Source organism: Colias croceus, chromosome 6, assembly GCF_905220415.1.
Source record: "Colias croceus chromosome 6, ilColCroc2.1".
NCBI lineage: Eukaryota > Metazoa > Arthropoda > Insecta > Lepidoptera > Pieridae > Colias > Colias croceus.
This window is the reverse complement of record NC_059542.1, coordinates 264008-281624: the sequence shown is the minus strand read 5'-3', so window position 1 is coordinate 281624 and position 17617 is coordinate 264008. Positions and strand designations below refer to the sequence as shown.

The following is a 17617-nucleotide window of genomic DNA, read 5'->3' as shown; positions in this document are numbered from 1 at the left end:
TTATTGTTTTAGATTTCGCTTGTACCGCGGTGATCGCTCACGTATCACGATCTTTATCGATAATGTCGATTATGTTATCATCGCCATACGTTAACAATCGAAATCACTCACAATATATCATAAGCGCGGTATTGTCTGTCGAGACCCGCCACTTTATGTTGATATGCCCGTGCCACTCTTTCACAGTTCCATACACAAGTATTGTCCCTTTACCCGCACATGTCACTTGGCACGGTGCCCGCGTGTCACTTGATGTCGATGTGCCCGTGCCGCTGCAGCATGTCGAGCGAGAGCGCGTGCGCGGGCGCGGTGCGGCGCGAGGAGCGCGTCACGTGCGACAGCTGCGTGAGCGCGCGTGTGTCCGTGCGCCGCGCGACACCCGCCGCGTGCACGTGCCCGTTGTAGCGGAGCGAGTTCATCTGCAATGGGATATAGATTTGCAAACATGTCAAACAAAGTAGGTGAGGAGCTGTGCTATATTCCCCAAAGTAAACTGTTAGGTGTGGTGTGGGTGCTTATGTTTTGGAGATTTTTGTGACTTCTCTCTGCACTTCAAGCTCTCCTGTTGACTGCTGATTCTCGTACTTAAGAAGTGCTAAGTCGGATTACCACCCTAATTATACAACCCCAATAATTATTAATTAAAGTAACCCTGACAGCCTGAATTTTTGGTTAAAATTGTATCAATACAACCTACATTAATGAATTAAATCTGACATTCGATACGATTCAATACGAACATATCAATAATTTTTAATGTTAGCATATAACGTGATACTCAGATTATAAATATAATCAATAAACAAACAAAACAGAAAACAATTTTGATAAATACGACATCAAAAGCGCTCGTAGCTGCTATTGTGTTTCCATACGCAAGATTATTACATAAATTTACCTGTAAATAGCATCTTTTATGCGGTTCGTGATAGAGCTCATAATCGCTTGACGACCCGTCCGGCTTCTGTGTGCACCGCCACTGCAAAACCAACTCATTTGTTTGCTTCATTTTGTACTGTAATTAATCTTATACAATGGATATTAAAAATAGTCAATTGCTGCTATGTGGTTTTTTAATAAAGTTGCCTCAATCTGCTTTTAAATTGGTTTAAAAGTAGCATAATATCACCATTTCATATGAAGCTATAAGTAACTCCTCCAAAGTTTTAAACACAGTAAATTGGATAAATACAATAAAGGAAACTGTAGTACAAAACTCTTACGTATGCAAGAGTGGTATCCTAACCCTTCGCAGGATTCTGACTCGCGTTTATTCAAAAATTCCATCCCTCGGGAACAACAGGGTTTATAATATAGCCCGAAATTACTTTTGTCGGCCGCTCAACGATTTTCTGTGTGAATTAGGAAATATCAATACAGACTTACTTCAAATACCTGCTGACAGGTGAAGCCGTAATATTTCTAACATTCCAAACTATTTTTTTTCTTTTGATTTGTAACCATTTATATTATATACAGGTAAAGTTTGTAAGTTTGTGAGCTTTCAGAACTTTCCTAGAAAACATCGGTAGAAAGCTATATTTATATATTTTCTACTTTATATTTCTAAGCAAAAGTTTACCAAGTAACAGTTATTTAAGTAATTCATTTCACACGTATAATAAACATTAAATGGAAAAGCTAAGTGGAAAGTTATTTTAAAGTGCTTTCACTCTAGGTGTAGACCGTAGACTAATAATATTAATTAACATCATAGTCATGTACTAGACACCCTTCTTATGAACACTGTCAAATTACTGGAAGATACTATAGGAGTATACCTTTTTATTTATAGTATTGTACAAAATAATTTCAATTAATACGAAATACTGTTGACATAAAAGATGAAGTTCAAAAAAAATATATTATAGGCTATGTAAAAAATAATCGACATAAAACAAGTTGTAACAAAATTGGGTATATGGAAGCATAAATTGAATAATTTTCAGGTATTATTTAAACTTTGGAAACAAACTAGACGTGTGACAGTCACATGTGCTACGCTTTGGCTACGCTTCGCTACGAATTTATGCAAAGTATGGAACGTTCATTTTAATATTATGAGCTGCACTTAACATTCGTTTACCTAATATATAATTTTACTGGTAAAACTAGAAAAATCTACTCAAAAAATTGATTGAGTAAGATAGTTTGATTGTTCATTTGGTTTTTAATATTCAGAATAAATATTATTCCTGTACAGAATTTAAAATAATTTCTATACTTGAATTATGTCTGATAGAGTTGTGAAAAGGTAATATTTTATTTTGTTCCATCACGATTACACCAGGACAAATCCGGGAGTAGAAAGATATTATAAAAATGATACGGCAAACTCTTCAATTTTTTATTTATAGATCTTTCAATCAAATAAACCAGTCGTGTAAAATACACCTCAAATAACCGAGAAATCCCTTACCCATTCTTTTCAATGGACGCAACTACGGGCAATATTGGCACAGCCGGACAATCTATTTTAGGCATGTTTCCTATAAGCTTGCTATTTGTTAATGTAATTCCGAGTTCCATTTTCACTCAAAGTAGAATTTTCCACGTATTATTTTATATATTTTAGTATTATTTCGTTTCCACTGCAGAAACTAAGGCCTTTTATGACAGGCATTGCCCACGCTACAGCTGGCTTAGTGCGGGTAAACATCACTTATATTGGACTTTGTAGTTCCAAATTGTTGAGGTAAATGATTATTTTATACCAGTATATTACAGAAAAAATAAATAATTTGAACATAACGCCAGAATTGAAAGATGTTTATTTTTTCTTTTCTCGCGATCGTTAAAACCTTTCTATTTTTTTCTGATACCTATACCTATATATTCTATTAAATTATTCGTAAATTCAAAAGAAAAAAAAAACAAGGATCGGTTGAATTGAACGGGAGTCTAATTATTATAATAAAAAAATAAAATTAATACCGGTTTTGACTTGATATTTATCAAGCATTTCAATAATTACTGTTTTTAACATGATAATTTTATAATCTTAATACATTATTCAACCGTCTTTCTTATACAAATATACAATTAAAACATCTTTATGATAATCTCCACTACACGATAGCTAGTAAAGTCCCATATTAAAATCGATCCAACCGTTTCTAAAATTACTGGATACACACAGACAGATAAACAGAAAACTGTTACACATAAATAAGATATAATTATATGAATAAAATATATACCGTAAACTTGGCTTGCTGGCACACGCCGCGGCCGCAGACCAGCTTCCTCACAGAGCGCTGGAAGTTCCTCGTCATCAGGCAGTACACTATGGGGTTGATGGCTGAGTTCGCATGACCTGTGCAATAACATGGTTTATATTAATGATTTTGTTCAAATAAATAACAGCTGTACATCTATGTTAGGTATAACACCTAAGACTGCTCATGTGACGATATTCTCCTTTATATAAAAGTTGGCTCATAAGGGCCTCAAAAAATTAAATTATGCATCGATCTTGTTCAAATCATGATATAATATAAAGTACCTATATTTTTACGCACTATAGTAAGTATATTCTCCTTATAATTTTTTAATTATTTAGTAATCTGTGTCAATACCTAATAAATTTAAAAATAATAATGGCAAATTATGTAAAAAAGCATTAGCAGAATGGCTAACTAATCGGTCCTTCTACAGTCTTAAGGAATTTTTTGATGACGAGAAATAATATTATTGTTGACAAGCTAATTTATATGATATTTAAGTAATAATTTTTGTAATTAAAATTGATAATTTAATTGGACCCATTGTTTTATATACAATTATTATAAAATTTACATGCTGTTTGTTAATGACGGCTAAACATGTTGTACCTACTTTATGTAAAAATGTATCATCTAAAAATACCATGTTTAACGTAAATAAATAATTATGAATTATGAATTATGAATAGTAAATATAAAGTCTAGCGTACATCTTGCATGAGCTATACATACATCTACCAATATCATTTAAATTGAACCTGGTAGAACATACAGATTGATAGACTGAGCGTTTGAGCAATAATTCAAGTATTGATTACACCGTTCCTTGTCATAGAGCACCCGACAAATTGGATACATCACAGCTTAATGTAAGATAATATGATAATTATGTTTGTAATATGAATTGTCTAGTATGTGCCCTCACACACAGGTGCGGTACATACACTAATATAAATAAATACACTTTAATGAAAGAAACGTATGAAATTATTGAATTGGCACCGATCCTTGATAAGTGTGCAAAGTTATATGTGCATTAAAACTGTCGGTTAAAAGTGGGTCAAAATCGAGTCGAAAGTTACTCTTAAATACCAACCATTTACACACAAACGTACCAATTCAGCGAGTTGTCCAACCCAAATTAAAGGACAATTACCCTAGAACAAAACATTCGCGTTAACCAATTAAACGTCAAAACATCGCCTCATTATCGTGTTACAACAAAATGAATAATGGTTCATTTCCTACGTTCCATTTAAAATGCATTGAGTGAGATTATTCGCACAATAGAAAACAATGTCGAGCAGCCATTTTGACAGCCGGCCGCCCACTCCGTGATGAGGGTAACAATAATCGTTTTTGCATACAAAAGATTACCGTTATCTGCTTATTTAGCATCTTCTGGAATTTTCAGTCAGTATAATATTATAGAGGTGTAGAGTTTGTTTGTTTAGTTGGTAGTACGCGCATAGTGCGTATATATTTATCAAATCGGTTTCAAATTTTTCCTGAGTAATATCATAAGAACTACAAGAAAAAAATATTTTAGTGTTAGATAGCCTATTTTTAGGATGGCTATAGACTAAATTAAATCATCACACTAAGACTAACAAGACCAGAGCAATACAGGTAAAACTGCGGAGCACAGCTAGTTGAAGAATTATTTCTTCTTCTAGTGTCTAGTCATAAAAATAGAAAAATAACAAGAACCCAATAAATCAAAATAAATATAGTAAGATAAGAAATTTCTCATAAGGAAATAATACGATTGTAATTTGTTTTTAAATTATATTGTTCGAGGTCAAATCAAATTGAAATATTACTTCTTTCAAAGAGGAACTTTCTTCATAACAATTGAAAAACGCTTCGCTTTAGAAGCGATTTTCAATTGTCATAGCAACCATATTTCTTTATTTCTAGATGTTTAACGGAACAAATAATACAGGGTGTCTCAAAAGAAAGTTTATATTTTGTGGATGAATAAAAAAAAAGTAAGCGGTGTATTGAAAAAATGTTTATTAATTATTAAAGTGCATAATATGGGAATTTATTTCTTAAAAATAATATCGTCCAAATGCAGCCCATTGCGTTCACGGCACTCATTTAATCGAACACTAAAATTACAGTATTTATGACAGCTCGGCAGGTAGACACAGTGATGGCTGCCATTTCGTGCTGGATATTTTCTTTTAAATGCTCTAGAGAAGTTGGTTTGTTGGCATACACTTTAGATTTAAGATACCCCCACAAGAAATTATCAAAAATAGAAATTAGCGAGGAATTATTGGATCTTACTTTTTCGAAGACGAAAGGGGGCGTGCAGTTACAGTAAATTCAGAGCGATGGTAGACGAGTTTTTAGTGCCTGCACTGCAAAACTTTCCTGGCTTTAACCAGAGAACATGGTTGCAGCAAGACGGAGCTACATCACACACATCCAATATGTCTTTACCTCGAATTCATGAAATTTTTCCGGGAAACTTGATCTCTAGGAGAGGTGATATAAATTGGCCTCCACGCAGCCCTGATTTAACTCCCATGGACTTTTTCTTGTGGGGGTATCTTAAATCTAAAGTGTATGCCAAAAAACCAACTTCTCTAGTGCATTTAAAAGAAAATATCCGACACGAAATGGCAGCCATCACTGTGTCTACCTGCCGAGCTGTCATAAATAATTTTAGTGTTCGATTAAATGAGTGCCGTGAATGCAATGGACTGCATTTGGACGATATTATTTTTAAGAAATAAATTCCCATATTATGCACTTTAATAATTATAAACATTTTTTCAATACACCGCTTACTTTTTTTTTATTCATCCACAAAATATAAACTTTCTTTTGAGACACCCTGTATTATAACATCTGCAATGCGATAGCTCTAAAAGAAATTTAATCTACATCTCCTCTGCAGTTCAGAGTTGAGAAGTCAAAATATCCCAATCTACATAAGAGTTTCTTTTGTGGTGATAATATGCGACTACATAGGTAATCAAAAATAAACTTAATTTATAAAACATGAATTCCAGAAATTATATTACGAAAAACGAACATAACGTTGCGAATAACTTCTCAGTAAAACCACGTAAAGCCAAGAGAATAAAATATAACAAACTACATCATTTCCGTCCTAGTGGAGCTTGAAGTACGGTAAACAATATTATAATATGTTGATATATTCGCAAGGAAATAAACCAAATAAATAGTTTCGCGAGAAAAAGCTACGACTTCCTGAAAACATGTTTCTTTTTTATTCCTCCTCCATGGTTTGTTATAAAAAGGTTTAAGTTACGTTTTAAAATTATATTTAGTAACAGTCTATGCATTTAAATTATAAAAATACGAAATATTATAAAAAGTTTCATTCCTTTCCAATTCTATTAACGAACCAATATTAACTTTATCAAATTCCATTCATTTATTCAAGTTTTTGCACGAAACAAATAGTGGATTTAACTCTTCAACAATAATTGAAGCTTTAATTTAAATAATTCATTATGCTGTTATACGGTTGATATTATTTTTATTTCGTTATTAAGTACTAGATTTCCGCCCGCGGCTTCGCCCGCGTTTGCAAAGGAAAACCCGCATAGTTCCCGTTCCCGTGGGATTTCCGGGATAAAAACCATCCTATGTGTTAATCCAAGTTACCCTCTATATGTGTGCTAAATTTCATTCAAATCGGTTCAGTAGTTTTTACGTGAAAGAGTAACAAACATCCATACATCCATATATCCATACAAACTTTCGCCTTTACAATATACTAGACTAGACTAGATTTCCGCCCGCGGCTTCGCCCGCATTTGCAAAGGAAAACCCGCATAGTTCCCGTTCCAGTGGGATTTCCGGGATAAAAACTATCCTATGTGTTAATCCAAGTTACCCTCTATATGTATGCTAAATTTCATTGTAATCGGTTCAGTATTTTTTACGTGAAAGAGTAACAAACATCCATACATCCATACATCCATACAAACTTTCGCATTTATAATATTAGTAGGATGTTAGATGTTAGATGTTAGAATGTTAGAATGTTAGAATGTTAGAATGTTAGAATGTTAGATGTTAGATGTTAGATGTTAGATGTTAGATAACAGGCTATACAATATCTAAATATTTAAAAAATACATTAAGAAAATCCAGTTAGATTTGAGAACTACACCATAAACGTGCCATTGAAGTGGTTTCAAATATACGTTAGAATTAAGCTTACCAACAAATAGCGCATAGGGGAGAAACGCGCTCAAGTCTTTAGTATTTACAAGGTTTACATCCAGCAGTAGTTGCATGATGTTGTACGGCAGCCAGCATAGCGCGAACAGAACTGCTAGCAGCAGCAGTATCCACGCCACGCGTTTCCTCTCCTTCATTAACCGGAGACCCTGGAAAACTTATTTTGTAAAGCGTTTTTCATTAAGGCGCGTTCCCACTTCGCCGTAACGATGGATAATCGTGTAGTTTTAAATATATTTAAATGGAGGCGTTCACATATATAAAGACCACACAGCTTTGCGCATTAATTGCTTCGCGAGGCTAATTTGAATATTTAAATATAAAATAGAATAGGAAATACAAAGAATTTTCAACCTTATGACTGTTTATTTTAAATTCTTACATAATATCAGATATCTCCATGAATCTTGATCATAAGACGACTTACGACTGAGAAATAACATGCAAACAGTTCAGTTTTCGAGATACGTGTTTTAACATATTGTGTCTGTGTGTGGGCAGGAAAACCTCAATTATGTAAATGTGACTCTATATTTGTAGATAAAATAGCAAGCAATCAAGAAATTTATAGGAATGCAATAGCAAGAAATTTATAGGAATGTTCTCGTAACTTAATAAATTAGTAGTGATTTTTCCATTACGGGAGACGGAAATTTTACGAGTTAATAATCACAATATTATTTAATCAGATATACAACATGCCGTCGAATAAATAATTATTTCCTCAACGTCCATGTTAATTGAAAATACACATGACGTATTATATTAGTAATTAGTTATGTATGAAGATCATAACAAGGCGTGTACGTGTGAGAATACTAATTGAGTATAATCTCGATAAAGCTCAACATATTTCATCGATATTATATCACACATAATCCTACATTATTTGACTTTTTCTTCGAACCTATCACTACAAGAGATAAAATTGCACTTAAAAACTCTAGTTATATATCTTATGTCACGCTTCCAAAGTTTCTTTATCTAGATATTAAAGAACTACTTATAAAAATCATTATCTAAGTATGTAAATCCATCCGATTTTTTCTTCCAAATGAATCGCATTGTCGGGGTTGGTATAATTCGGGCGTAATAAAAGAAGAAATAACTATGTGAAGGTTATATTTCAATAACTACATAAACTTATATATATGTATATAATTAATATTTAACCTGTGCGACCCACCCGCGACCCGACAAGCCCGTGACTGTTCATGCATAGCGCAGTGCGCACCAACTGTTTATATACGAGTTACCGTGTGTGCTTCCTTTGTGATACACTTGAAATTCGATAGCTCGTTAATTGGCTTGTCATCGCTACAACATCACCACATTTCCAAAATTTTTTAACGTCGTGTCTACTTTTGTCATTGTTTAACATCTTGTTTTAAGAGGATGTATAAGTGAAAGTAGGTGCCAAATAAACTACGTTTACTTGTAATAAAACAGCCTCATACATCAAAACAGAACTTATTGTATCTTTGTAGCGCGTGAACGGATTCTTACTAACAATAAAATGTAGATAAACTATTTGTGGACCTTTCTTGTTTATTTTATCACGTTTCGGCATCCAGGTTGTGCCGAATTCTTTGTGAAAATTGCCGAGAATACTTGAGAGAATTGGGGAAAGGCTATATTGGAAAATACGGAATAGGTTTACTGCTATGGTAATTTGTATGATGATATTTGTTTATACAAAAAACTCGTTTATTCAATACCCATAGGTAGCTCAAGTTATCAGAAAATTAATATATTTTCGAAATGTTACACTTTGGTAAACAAATATTTTCCATAATCCTTTGCATCTCAAATAGGTTCGATTACAAAGTTTATGATTTATTTGCTGTAAAAAATCTAAAGGAGATAAAATATTCGTTTTAAGACCATTAAAAAGAAATACAAAAGACCTGAAAATAGATCGATTGATAAGGTAAACTTCTGTAATTATATCCAGTCATCTATCTATTATGACTTGCGCTACACTACCATTGTTTCAAACAATGAAGCCTGCATACTAATATTATAAATGTGAATGTCTTTAGTGTTTTCACGGCTAAATTACAGTGCCGATTTATAAAAAAAACATATCTTGTACGCAAAACACAGACCAGTAAATTTAATTTAAATATTTGCTTATTTAAATATTTTAAAGCGTTTCAAGGGAATGTCTTCCTCTTTGATGAAGCAAAATTTATCAGAAATACTGAAGACTGAAATATTCAATCAAGTTCACTAATTAAGAACTATCAGGAGTCTGTTCAAATCAATCAGACATTTAATATCTAAAAACCAATTAAGCGATACAATATAATTTTTAATTAACAATAAATACATTGTTATTATTGTTATAATATAACGTGTCTCTCTGTCCATCGGTTTTGTTTTCACGGCTAATCTGCGTTAGGGATTTTGATGAAATATATATTATATATTATATGATAGAAAATCCTTGGAAATGATCAATAGTTAGTGTTGAAGTATATTGAATTTCTACGACGCAGTCAGAACACTATTCTGCTAATACTCGTTAATTCAATATATTATTATGTCAAAATAACAAGAATAATTATTAAATTGTCTCTCCGTCGCTTTTTCTGCGTGCCTATATACAGCCTGTATACTAATTTGTTTAAGCAAATAACGTCTAAAATTTTAATCCATACTAATATTATAAATGCGAAAGTAACTCTGTCTGTCTGTCTGTTACTCAATCACGCCTTAACTACTGAACCAATTTGCATGAAATTTGGTATAGCGATATTTTGATACCCGAGATAGGACATAGGATAGGGTTTATCCCGGAAATCCCACGGGAACGGGAACTATGCGGGTTTTTCTTTGAATGCGCGGGCGATGCCGCGGGTGGAAAGCTAGTTGTAATATAAAACGCTTATTTAAATAAATGTTCAGTAATAATTATACGTAAATAAATGACTCACTTGTTGCATACTGACGTTTCCCTCGTCGATATCGAAGGGCGGCCTCACGGAGCACAGCGTGCGTCCCATACACGCATACGATAGTATTGTTATTGAACCTGTATACAATTATTATATCTATAAGTTTAAACTTATTAGGGTAAACGCAGGTATTAACGACCCCTCTAAGGCAATTTTAAAATCAACCATATTTTTTAAGTATACTGGTTCTTCTAAAGATTTATAGTTTCATTTTATATGCTAGTGTTATGTATAAATAATGTTTTTATTGAATCAAATACATTCAAATAAAGGATTATCTTGTAAAAAATAATTTACAATGTGACTTAGTCGATTGTTGCGATTACCGACCCATAAAAACGGCTGTGAAGCTATTAACGATTTTTATGCAGCTATTCCCGATCGTATGTGAGAGGAGGCCTTTTTCCAGCAATGGAATGTATAGAAGCTAGTGATGATGATGATTAACGATCTTAATAAAATGAAATAAAAATGCAAATATATTCGTATTTTTTTATTATAGTTATTAAAAAAAAAACAAATGAGTATTTCTTAGTAAATCAACATAATAAGTACTATTAATGAACATATATTAAAATAAAAGATTTTTCCTTAAGCTATTGAGATCATAATAATTTTTTGGAAATTATAATATTAATCATTGGTACACCTCTTTTTAGAGATAAATTGCTACTAATTAGTTTTATATATTATATGATTCGGTACAACTGGTGCTTATATAAACGAAACATTAAAAAGTCACTTAAAAAATACTTTCATCATCAGACTCACTGCTAAATAAGACTCGACGTTTAACTGTCCGTCTTGCAGAGCCTGACTCTAATAGACGTACAGTAGTTTCTGTTTCATAAGAATCTCTATCATTAATTGAAGTACTATGAGAATGTTCATGGCCTTTTTTATATTCATTTTCTAACTCACTGTTACAAAGCACGCGACGTTTTGCTACTTCCTTTGGAAGTAAATTAAAATCGTTTTCGCTATCTGATTGATATTTACTAGGTCCTGCTTCAGGAGAATCTTCTTTGTTAACTGCGTTCACTTTTTTAATAGATTTTTTTTTCTTTAAGGTCGTTGTTTTCTTCAATAATTCTTTTTGTTCCCTTTTTTCCAAGATTTCTTGTTTTCTTTTTATTTTTCTATTTTCTTTATCTTCTTTTTCTTTTGTAATTCTCCTTTGGTATTCCATAAACTCATCAGATATAGCTACTGTCGGCGTGAGCTTTTTATTTAATGTCTTCTTTTTATTATCATTATTATTCTGCGGAAAGTAAAAAGATTTTTTGAAAGGTGTCGCATAATTCTTAAATGGTGTGGGAATAGCAGAGCTATCACTTGTTTTTGGAGCGGCCTCTTTGGTTGCATTTTCGGGTGATGGTGTATACTTCTGAAGTGTTTGTAGCTGCTCCGCGGTTATTTCAATTGAAGTATTATTTTCTGGTGCAAGAATCGAAGTGGACAAGGGTGTTAGCTCGTTGGTAAATGGTAGAAGTATATTATCTTGTTGAGGAGTAGATGTCTGCTGAAACTGGTTGAACTCATCTTGTACAGTCAATAAGTATACGGTAGGCGACAAGGGTTTTTCAATAAATAAGGATAAGTTGGATGCCTCTTCTCCCAATACTTCTGAACCTTGCTCATTACTCTCAGCAACTATATCAAAATTTAGGATAGCCTCAGATACATCTGGCGTTTCATTCACAAAATTATTATTTAGTGTTGATTCCCCTAATTGCAGAATACTTCCACTCTCTTGATTTATGGCGTTTTCGGGGCTAATTTTTTTCCAATATTCGAATAACTTTTTATAAGTTGGATCTCCCATCCATTGGCCTCCCGAATCTTTAAAACTTTTTAAGGTTATAGGTGACAATCTAGCCTCGAAATCATGCTTAAATTTTTCTTCATGTTCAGATGTGGATATTTGATTGTTTTCTGTATGCTTTAAATTTGGCAACAGTTTACAGTAGTTTATTTTTGATGCATCAAATGGATATAGTCCACAACAACGAAATCCGCTCTGTATGGTTTCAGGCTTAAGGCATTGGTCAAAACATTTTTTTACTGCCGGAGCAAAGTCAGTGCGTTTAAGCTTGGCATAGTTATTTTGAATTCTGAATTCATGTACTATAGTCCTCCATGTTCCTTTGACTGGTCTAAAAACAGCTACGTCAAGCGGCTGTAGTATATGTGTAGAGTTGGGGAGTAAAGCTACCAGGATGATTGCTTTTTCTTTACAGAATGTTGATAGTGGAAGTGATATGTGAGATGTGTGACCATCCAAAAACAAAACTACTGGAAATGGTATTTCATTTGTTACAAGCCACGGATAGAAGCAGTTGGTAATATATTCATAAAAAGCTTCTGTGTTCATCCAACCCGATTCCGTGTTACCAAGTCCCCATCCACGAGGTATTGTAGGTACAAGAGTTTTTGGCAATCGTTTATACGGAAAAAGTATCATTGGAGGTGCTAGATTTCCGTCAGCTGAAACATTTACAAGCACAGTCAAGCACTCTTTTTCGTCATTAGCAACACGATTATACACTCGTTTGCTACCTCTGCTAACCAAAACTTCTTTCTCTTTTGGGCATAAAAAGAAAGCAGTTTCGTCACAGTTAAACACTCGTCTGGGATCTTCTAAAACATCATGCAGATTATTCGTCATAAAATAATTGTTCACTCTATCGAACCATGCACGTATAGCTGCTTCTGTGACTTGATTTCGCCTTGAAGGAAGATTTTGTGCAACGCGTTTAGATACTGTTGGATGTCTCTTTATAAAATTCTCAAACCAACATCTGCCAGGCACACCATTTTTAAAAGGGTTTGGACGATTTAAGTTTTGGACTAGCTTAGCCACTGTTTCTAATAATTGTTCTTTTGTAACTGGAAATCCCATCTTGCCAAGGTAGTGGATCCAGTCTACAATCTGTTTTTCTTCCCTTAAATTAAGAACCGACTGAACTCCGCAAATTTCATTTTTATATTTCCCGTCCCGTTTGTCTCGTAATGTAGTTTTAGGAATATTAAACCTTTTTGATGCCTCATATACACTTGTACCGTCATTAATTGCTTGGATTGCTTCGTCGAGTTGTGTTTTGCTATATACTTTTCGCCGCTTTTGTGGCTCCATATTTCTGGAAAAAAATATAATTATATGTTTTATGTTAATTTAACCATGAAGAAGCATTTTTTATCTATATTCGATCGGTAATAGCTTCCTATAGTTGCTATCGCCGACCCACATGGGTCGGTAATAAAGTATGTAAGTATAAACCTAAATTGTATTACCGACCCATAAAAAAAATGGTTATTTTAATTCATTTGACCATCAGACTATAAAATAGATTATGATTGATTAATGTCATACAAAATATGAACAAATGCATATTGTTTAAACAAAAAAACAATGATTTACTACTGTAACTATTCGATATCGATCCTCGAAAAATATCATAACTTTGTATAAATTGACAACGCTAAAAGGTAAACACTAGACAAAAAAAGTTTAGTCGCTAATAGATTTTTATGAAGACTCATAGCTTAGATTTAAACTGGTCCATAAAACCACTTGTGTTAGTGTGATACAATAACATAAAAGAAAATTAAAACAAAAAGTTACGTTGCTGCCATTGCCGACTTATGGGTCGTTGATACCTGCCACGACTTAAACTGGTGAAGCTAACACCGTCCCATTTTAATTTAAAGTTTTATCGTTTCAAATTACTTTTTATTAATAAAATGTGGTAAGAAATGAAAAGTTGACACTTAAATGCATTGACATTTAGTAATATAAAATAAAGTATAGATGTCATTTGTTTGTAAATGTCTTAAAAAGATAAATCACAGTACTTACCCGAAGGAACAACGGAACAGTACGACACGTCCTACGTTCACGCTACCCCGCAGCAACTGACGTATTTTATCTCTTTTTTGCACAGTTACTCACACTAACGTAAAAGTATACGATGCTCAAGTAATACATTCGTGTAAAACTTTGCCTACCTATAGCTAGAATAGTTCTGGAAACGTTTAAATTTCGAATTACTTTTATAGGTCGGTAATAGCTTCAGATTTTCGATGGGTCGTTGATAGCTGCGTTTACCCTAAAGTAAATGAAAAAGAAATACCTAACGTGAAATTCATACTGCATTAAACAAGTAGAATTTGAGTTACAAGAATATCCTCCTTTCTTATGACGGTTAAATATCCAATTGGGAATGCTAGAAAAACTGAGATCTGTTTCTGAAAGGTTCCAGAGCAAGAATATCTTACTACCCACATAGCAAATAAAATTGCCTTCATGTTTTCGTATTCAAAATTTTAATCAAGTGACTACTTCAAAGTGTGTCTATGAAAAATTTGAAGCAATAATTAATCAATGAGAGCCTGGAATTGATTGATAGGTTTAAATTTATATTGATACAAAAAGTACCATATTATAATTTTATCTGCAAAACGCCAGGTTAAGCAAGTCGTTCATATTTATCAATAGTGAAGACTTTATCAACACGATACTTGATTTCATCTCCATCCCGCATGCAATATAAATATAATTTTCACTATAAACCGTTTATGTTATTATACGTTTATATATTTAAACGAGAATGATATTTCGCTGTGTTTTGAGTGAAAACTGTAAAAGTAATTTAACTTCTACTATTAAAACGGACTAGCACCTGACCGAAATCGTTTAAAATTACATAATATTATAATATGAGAACACTCAAAATGTATATACTTAAGTAGTGCAGAATATATTATGTATTGTGTAGGATAAATTCATATTTATTACTAGTTACTACCTGGTATCCAGAATAATAACTATTGAGTCAATCTTGATGTAAGACAACATGCAAAAGAAATTTATTCTTCAATATTCTGTTAATTTTGTATCCACGTGAAAAAGTAACTCTAAAAGTAAGTACTCGTCAGAGCAGGATCAAAATTTAATCGGATCACATGAAGAGCGTCACCGTTGAATGAATTGAAAATCTTTCATGTCCAAATCATCAAAATCGCTTACATTTTTTAAATCAGTAAAAAATTATGTAAGTATTTGAAAAAAAGCAAATCCCTTATAAATTTGAACTGGAAGAAAAGATTAAGGGTCTTTGAAACTCTTCAATCTTCAAATAGGTAACAAAAGAAATAGAACACTGTTCGTATGTTACAGTGGTTTGGGTGGGCTTTTGAGCTTTATATGTTTTCGGGCTCTGAGTTACAAAGGGAATTTGGTTATCCTCTCATATAAACCGACATGAACTTGGTAATTAATTTATACAATACTATGAAATATAACGTTTTCTTTAGAGCGTGTTTTTGGTATTACAAACTAAAGTACGAAAGCCCAGATAAACAGCTTTTTCTATGTCGATTTTGATTGACAAGTCGAACAAATAAGCAAAGATTATAACTTGTTTGAGGCTTCTGTTATTAATATTTATTTATTTAAGAGAATCTAGTTTAATAAAGAATCATCAACGTTACAAATACTAACAAGAAAAATAGTCACTTAATTTAAATACAAGAGAACAGAATTATTTACACCATGTAGTTGTTATTCAAAGATATTTCCAATATTATCCATAGGAGCATTAATCACATATTGCCTGAGTTGCTTGTCAATAATTTACATCTACATACATTTTCTAACAATGACGTACTATTTTAATAACTCAGCCCCCGGAATCACAGACACAATAGAAAATCTATTGTGTCGTGGTCGGATTGGGCCGCTCGGGGCTCAATGGGTTAACAAAGGACAAAAGGGATTAGAAACATAGACTGTTTTACCTCTTACGTTACTCTACGTAATAAGATATCATATCAAGAATTTCTTAGTTCTTCTGTTTTAGAAACTAATTTGTGTAATTATGAACTTCAATATTACCTACTTATAGACCCTACTTAGAAACGACAACAACGTACAAAGTAACTAGGTAAAACATTATCTTTGGCTGGGTGAATTTTCTATTCATAAGCCTCTTTAAGCACTTAGTTAATGTTTTTAAGTCAAATCCTTAAGGTTATTTGAACTTCAAGTATTAAAATAAAATAATATTAAATAGGTATTATAAAAGAAATGAATCTCACCTGGAATAGCGTAGACTAAAGTAAAACTAAATGTACCGAACTGCTTCCGGGACTCGGGGCTCGGCCACTCCTCTGTACAGAAATATACATCCTTCGTTTCTATCTGAAATAATATGCTGTTTTAAAAATATGTACGTTTTATATTGTATTGTATTGAGCATTAGTATTCAAATTCGTTAAGAAAATAAAAATAAAATAAACAAAAAGTAATCATCTTGCGAACTAACAAATTATAACAACTTATTATACATTACTAGCTTACCGCCCGCGGCTTCGCCCGCTTTGTCTAAAACCTAATAATTTATATACTAAAACCTTCCTCTTGAATCACTCTATCTATTAAAAGAAACCGCATCAAAATCCGTTGCGTAGTTTTAAAGATTTTAGCATACAAAGGGACATAGGGTCATAGGGTCAGAAAAAGCGACTTAGTTTTATACTATGTAGTGATATTTTTGGGGATGGATAAAGAACATTCATCCATGAAAAAATTATTCTTAAAACAACTTTTTCTATCGAAAACAAACAACCATACATTCACAAAATCAGTCACTATAGTAGATCAATATCCATAATCAACTTCAGTAAAAACAAAGCTAATCCGACCAACACTACCAAAAACCTCACCGAAAGGTTCAAATAAGTCTGTGATATTATAGGTACAGCCTCTCTCCGCACGGAGGCCACCAACAGCAGCGGTATGAAGATGAACAGCGCCAGCACCCACAGCAGGCTGAGCAGCAGCAGCGCCTGCTTCCTGCCGGGCGGACGCAGGCGCGGCTCCGGCGCGATCGACAGCCAGCGGTCCACCGACATGGCTGTGAGTGTGAACACACTCGCCGCTACCGCCACACCTTGTTAAGGAACATAAGAAATAATCCCTCAGGATTGCATCTTTATTTGTGAGCTGATGCATGCAACTTTGGTCTTTAAAAGGAATATTTTATGCGCTCTATTTCATTGCTGCTCTTCTCCTATTGCACGTAGCGTGATGTATTTATCGAAGAAGGCCGCACTATAAATACTTCTCATAAAAATAATTTTTCAAATTTGAATAGTAGTTTATGAGATAAGTGCCTTCAACTAAACAAACTCTTCAGCGTT

At 33.2% G+C, this 17617-nt stretch overlaps 1 protein-coding gene across 1 annotated transcript in view; it reads right to left on the bottom strand.

The window, feature by feature from the left end:
• Window positions 1–245: 245 nt before the first annotated feature.
• Window positions 246–17617, bottom strand: part of LOC123692592 (neuropeptide FF receptor 2-like) — a 45088-nt gene continuing 27716 nt past the window's right edge. The window contains exons 3-9 of the mRNA XM_045637356.1: window positions 17141–17367; window positions 16514–16616; window positions 10394–10491; window positions 7435–7603; window positions 3201–3316; window positions 899–979; window positions 246–419 (exon numbers count right to left, since the gene is read on the bottom strand). Of these exons, the coding sequence (XP_045493312.1) occupies window positions 246–419; window positions 899–979; window positions 3201–3316; window positions 7435–7603; window positions 10394–10491; window positions 16514–16616; window positions 17141–17367 (968 nt within the window). The remainder of the gene's footprint in view (window positions 420–898; window positions 980–3200; window positions 3317–7434; window positions 7604–10393; window positions 10492–16513; window positions 16617–17140; window positions 17368–17617) is intronic.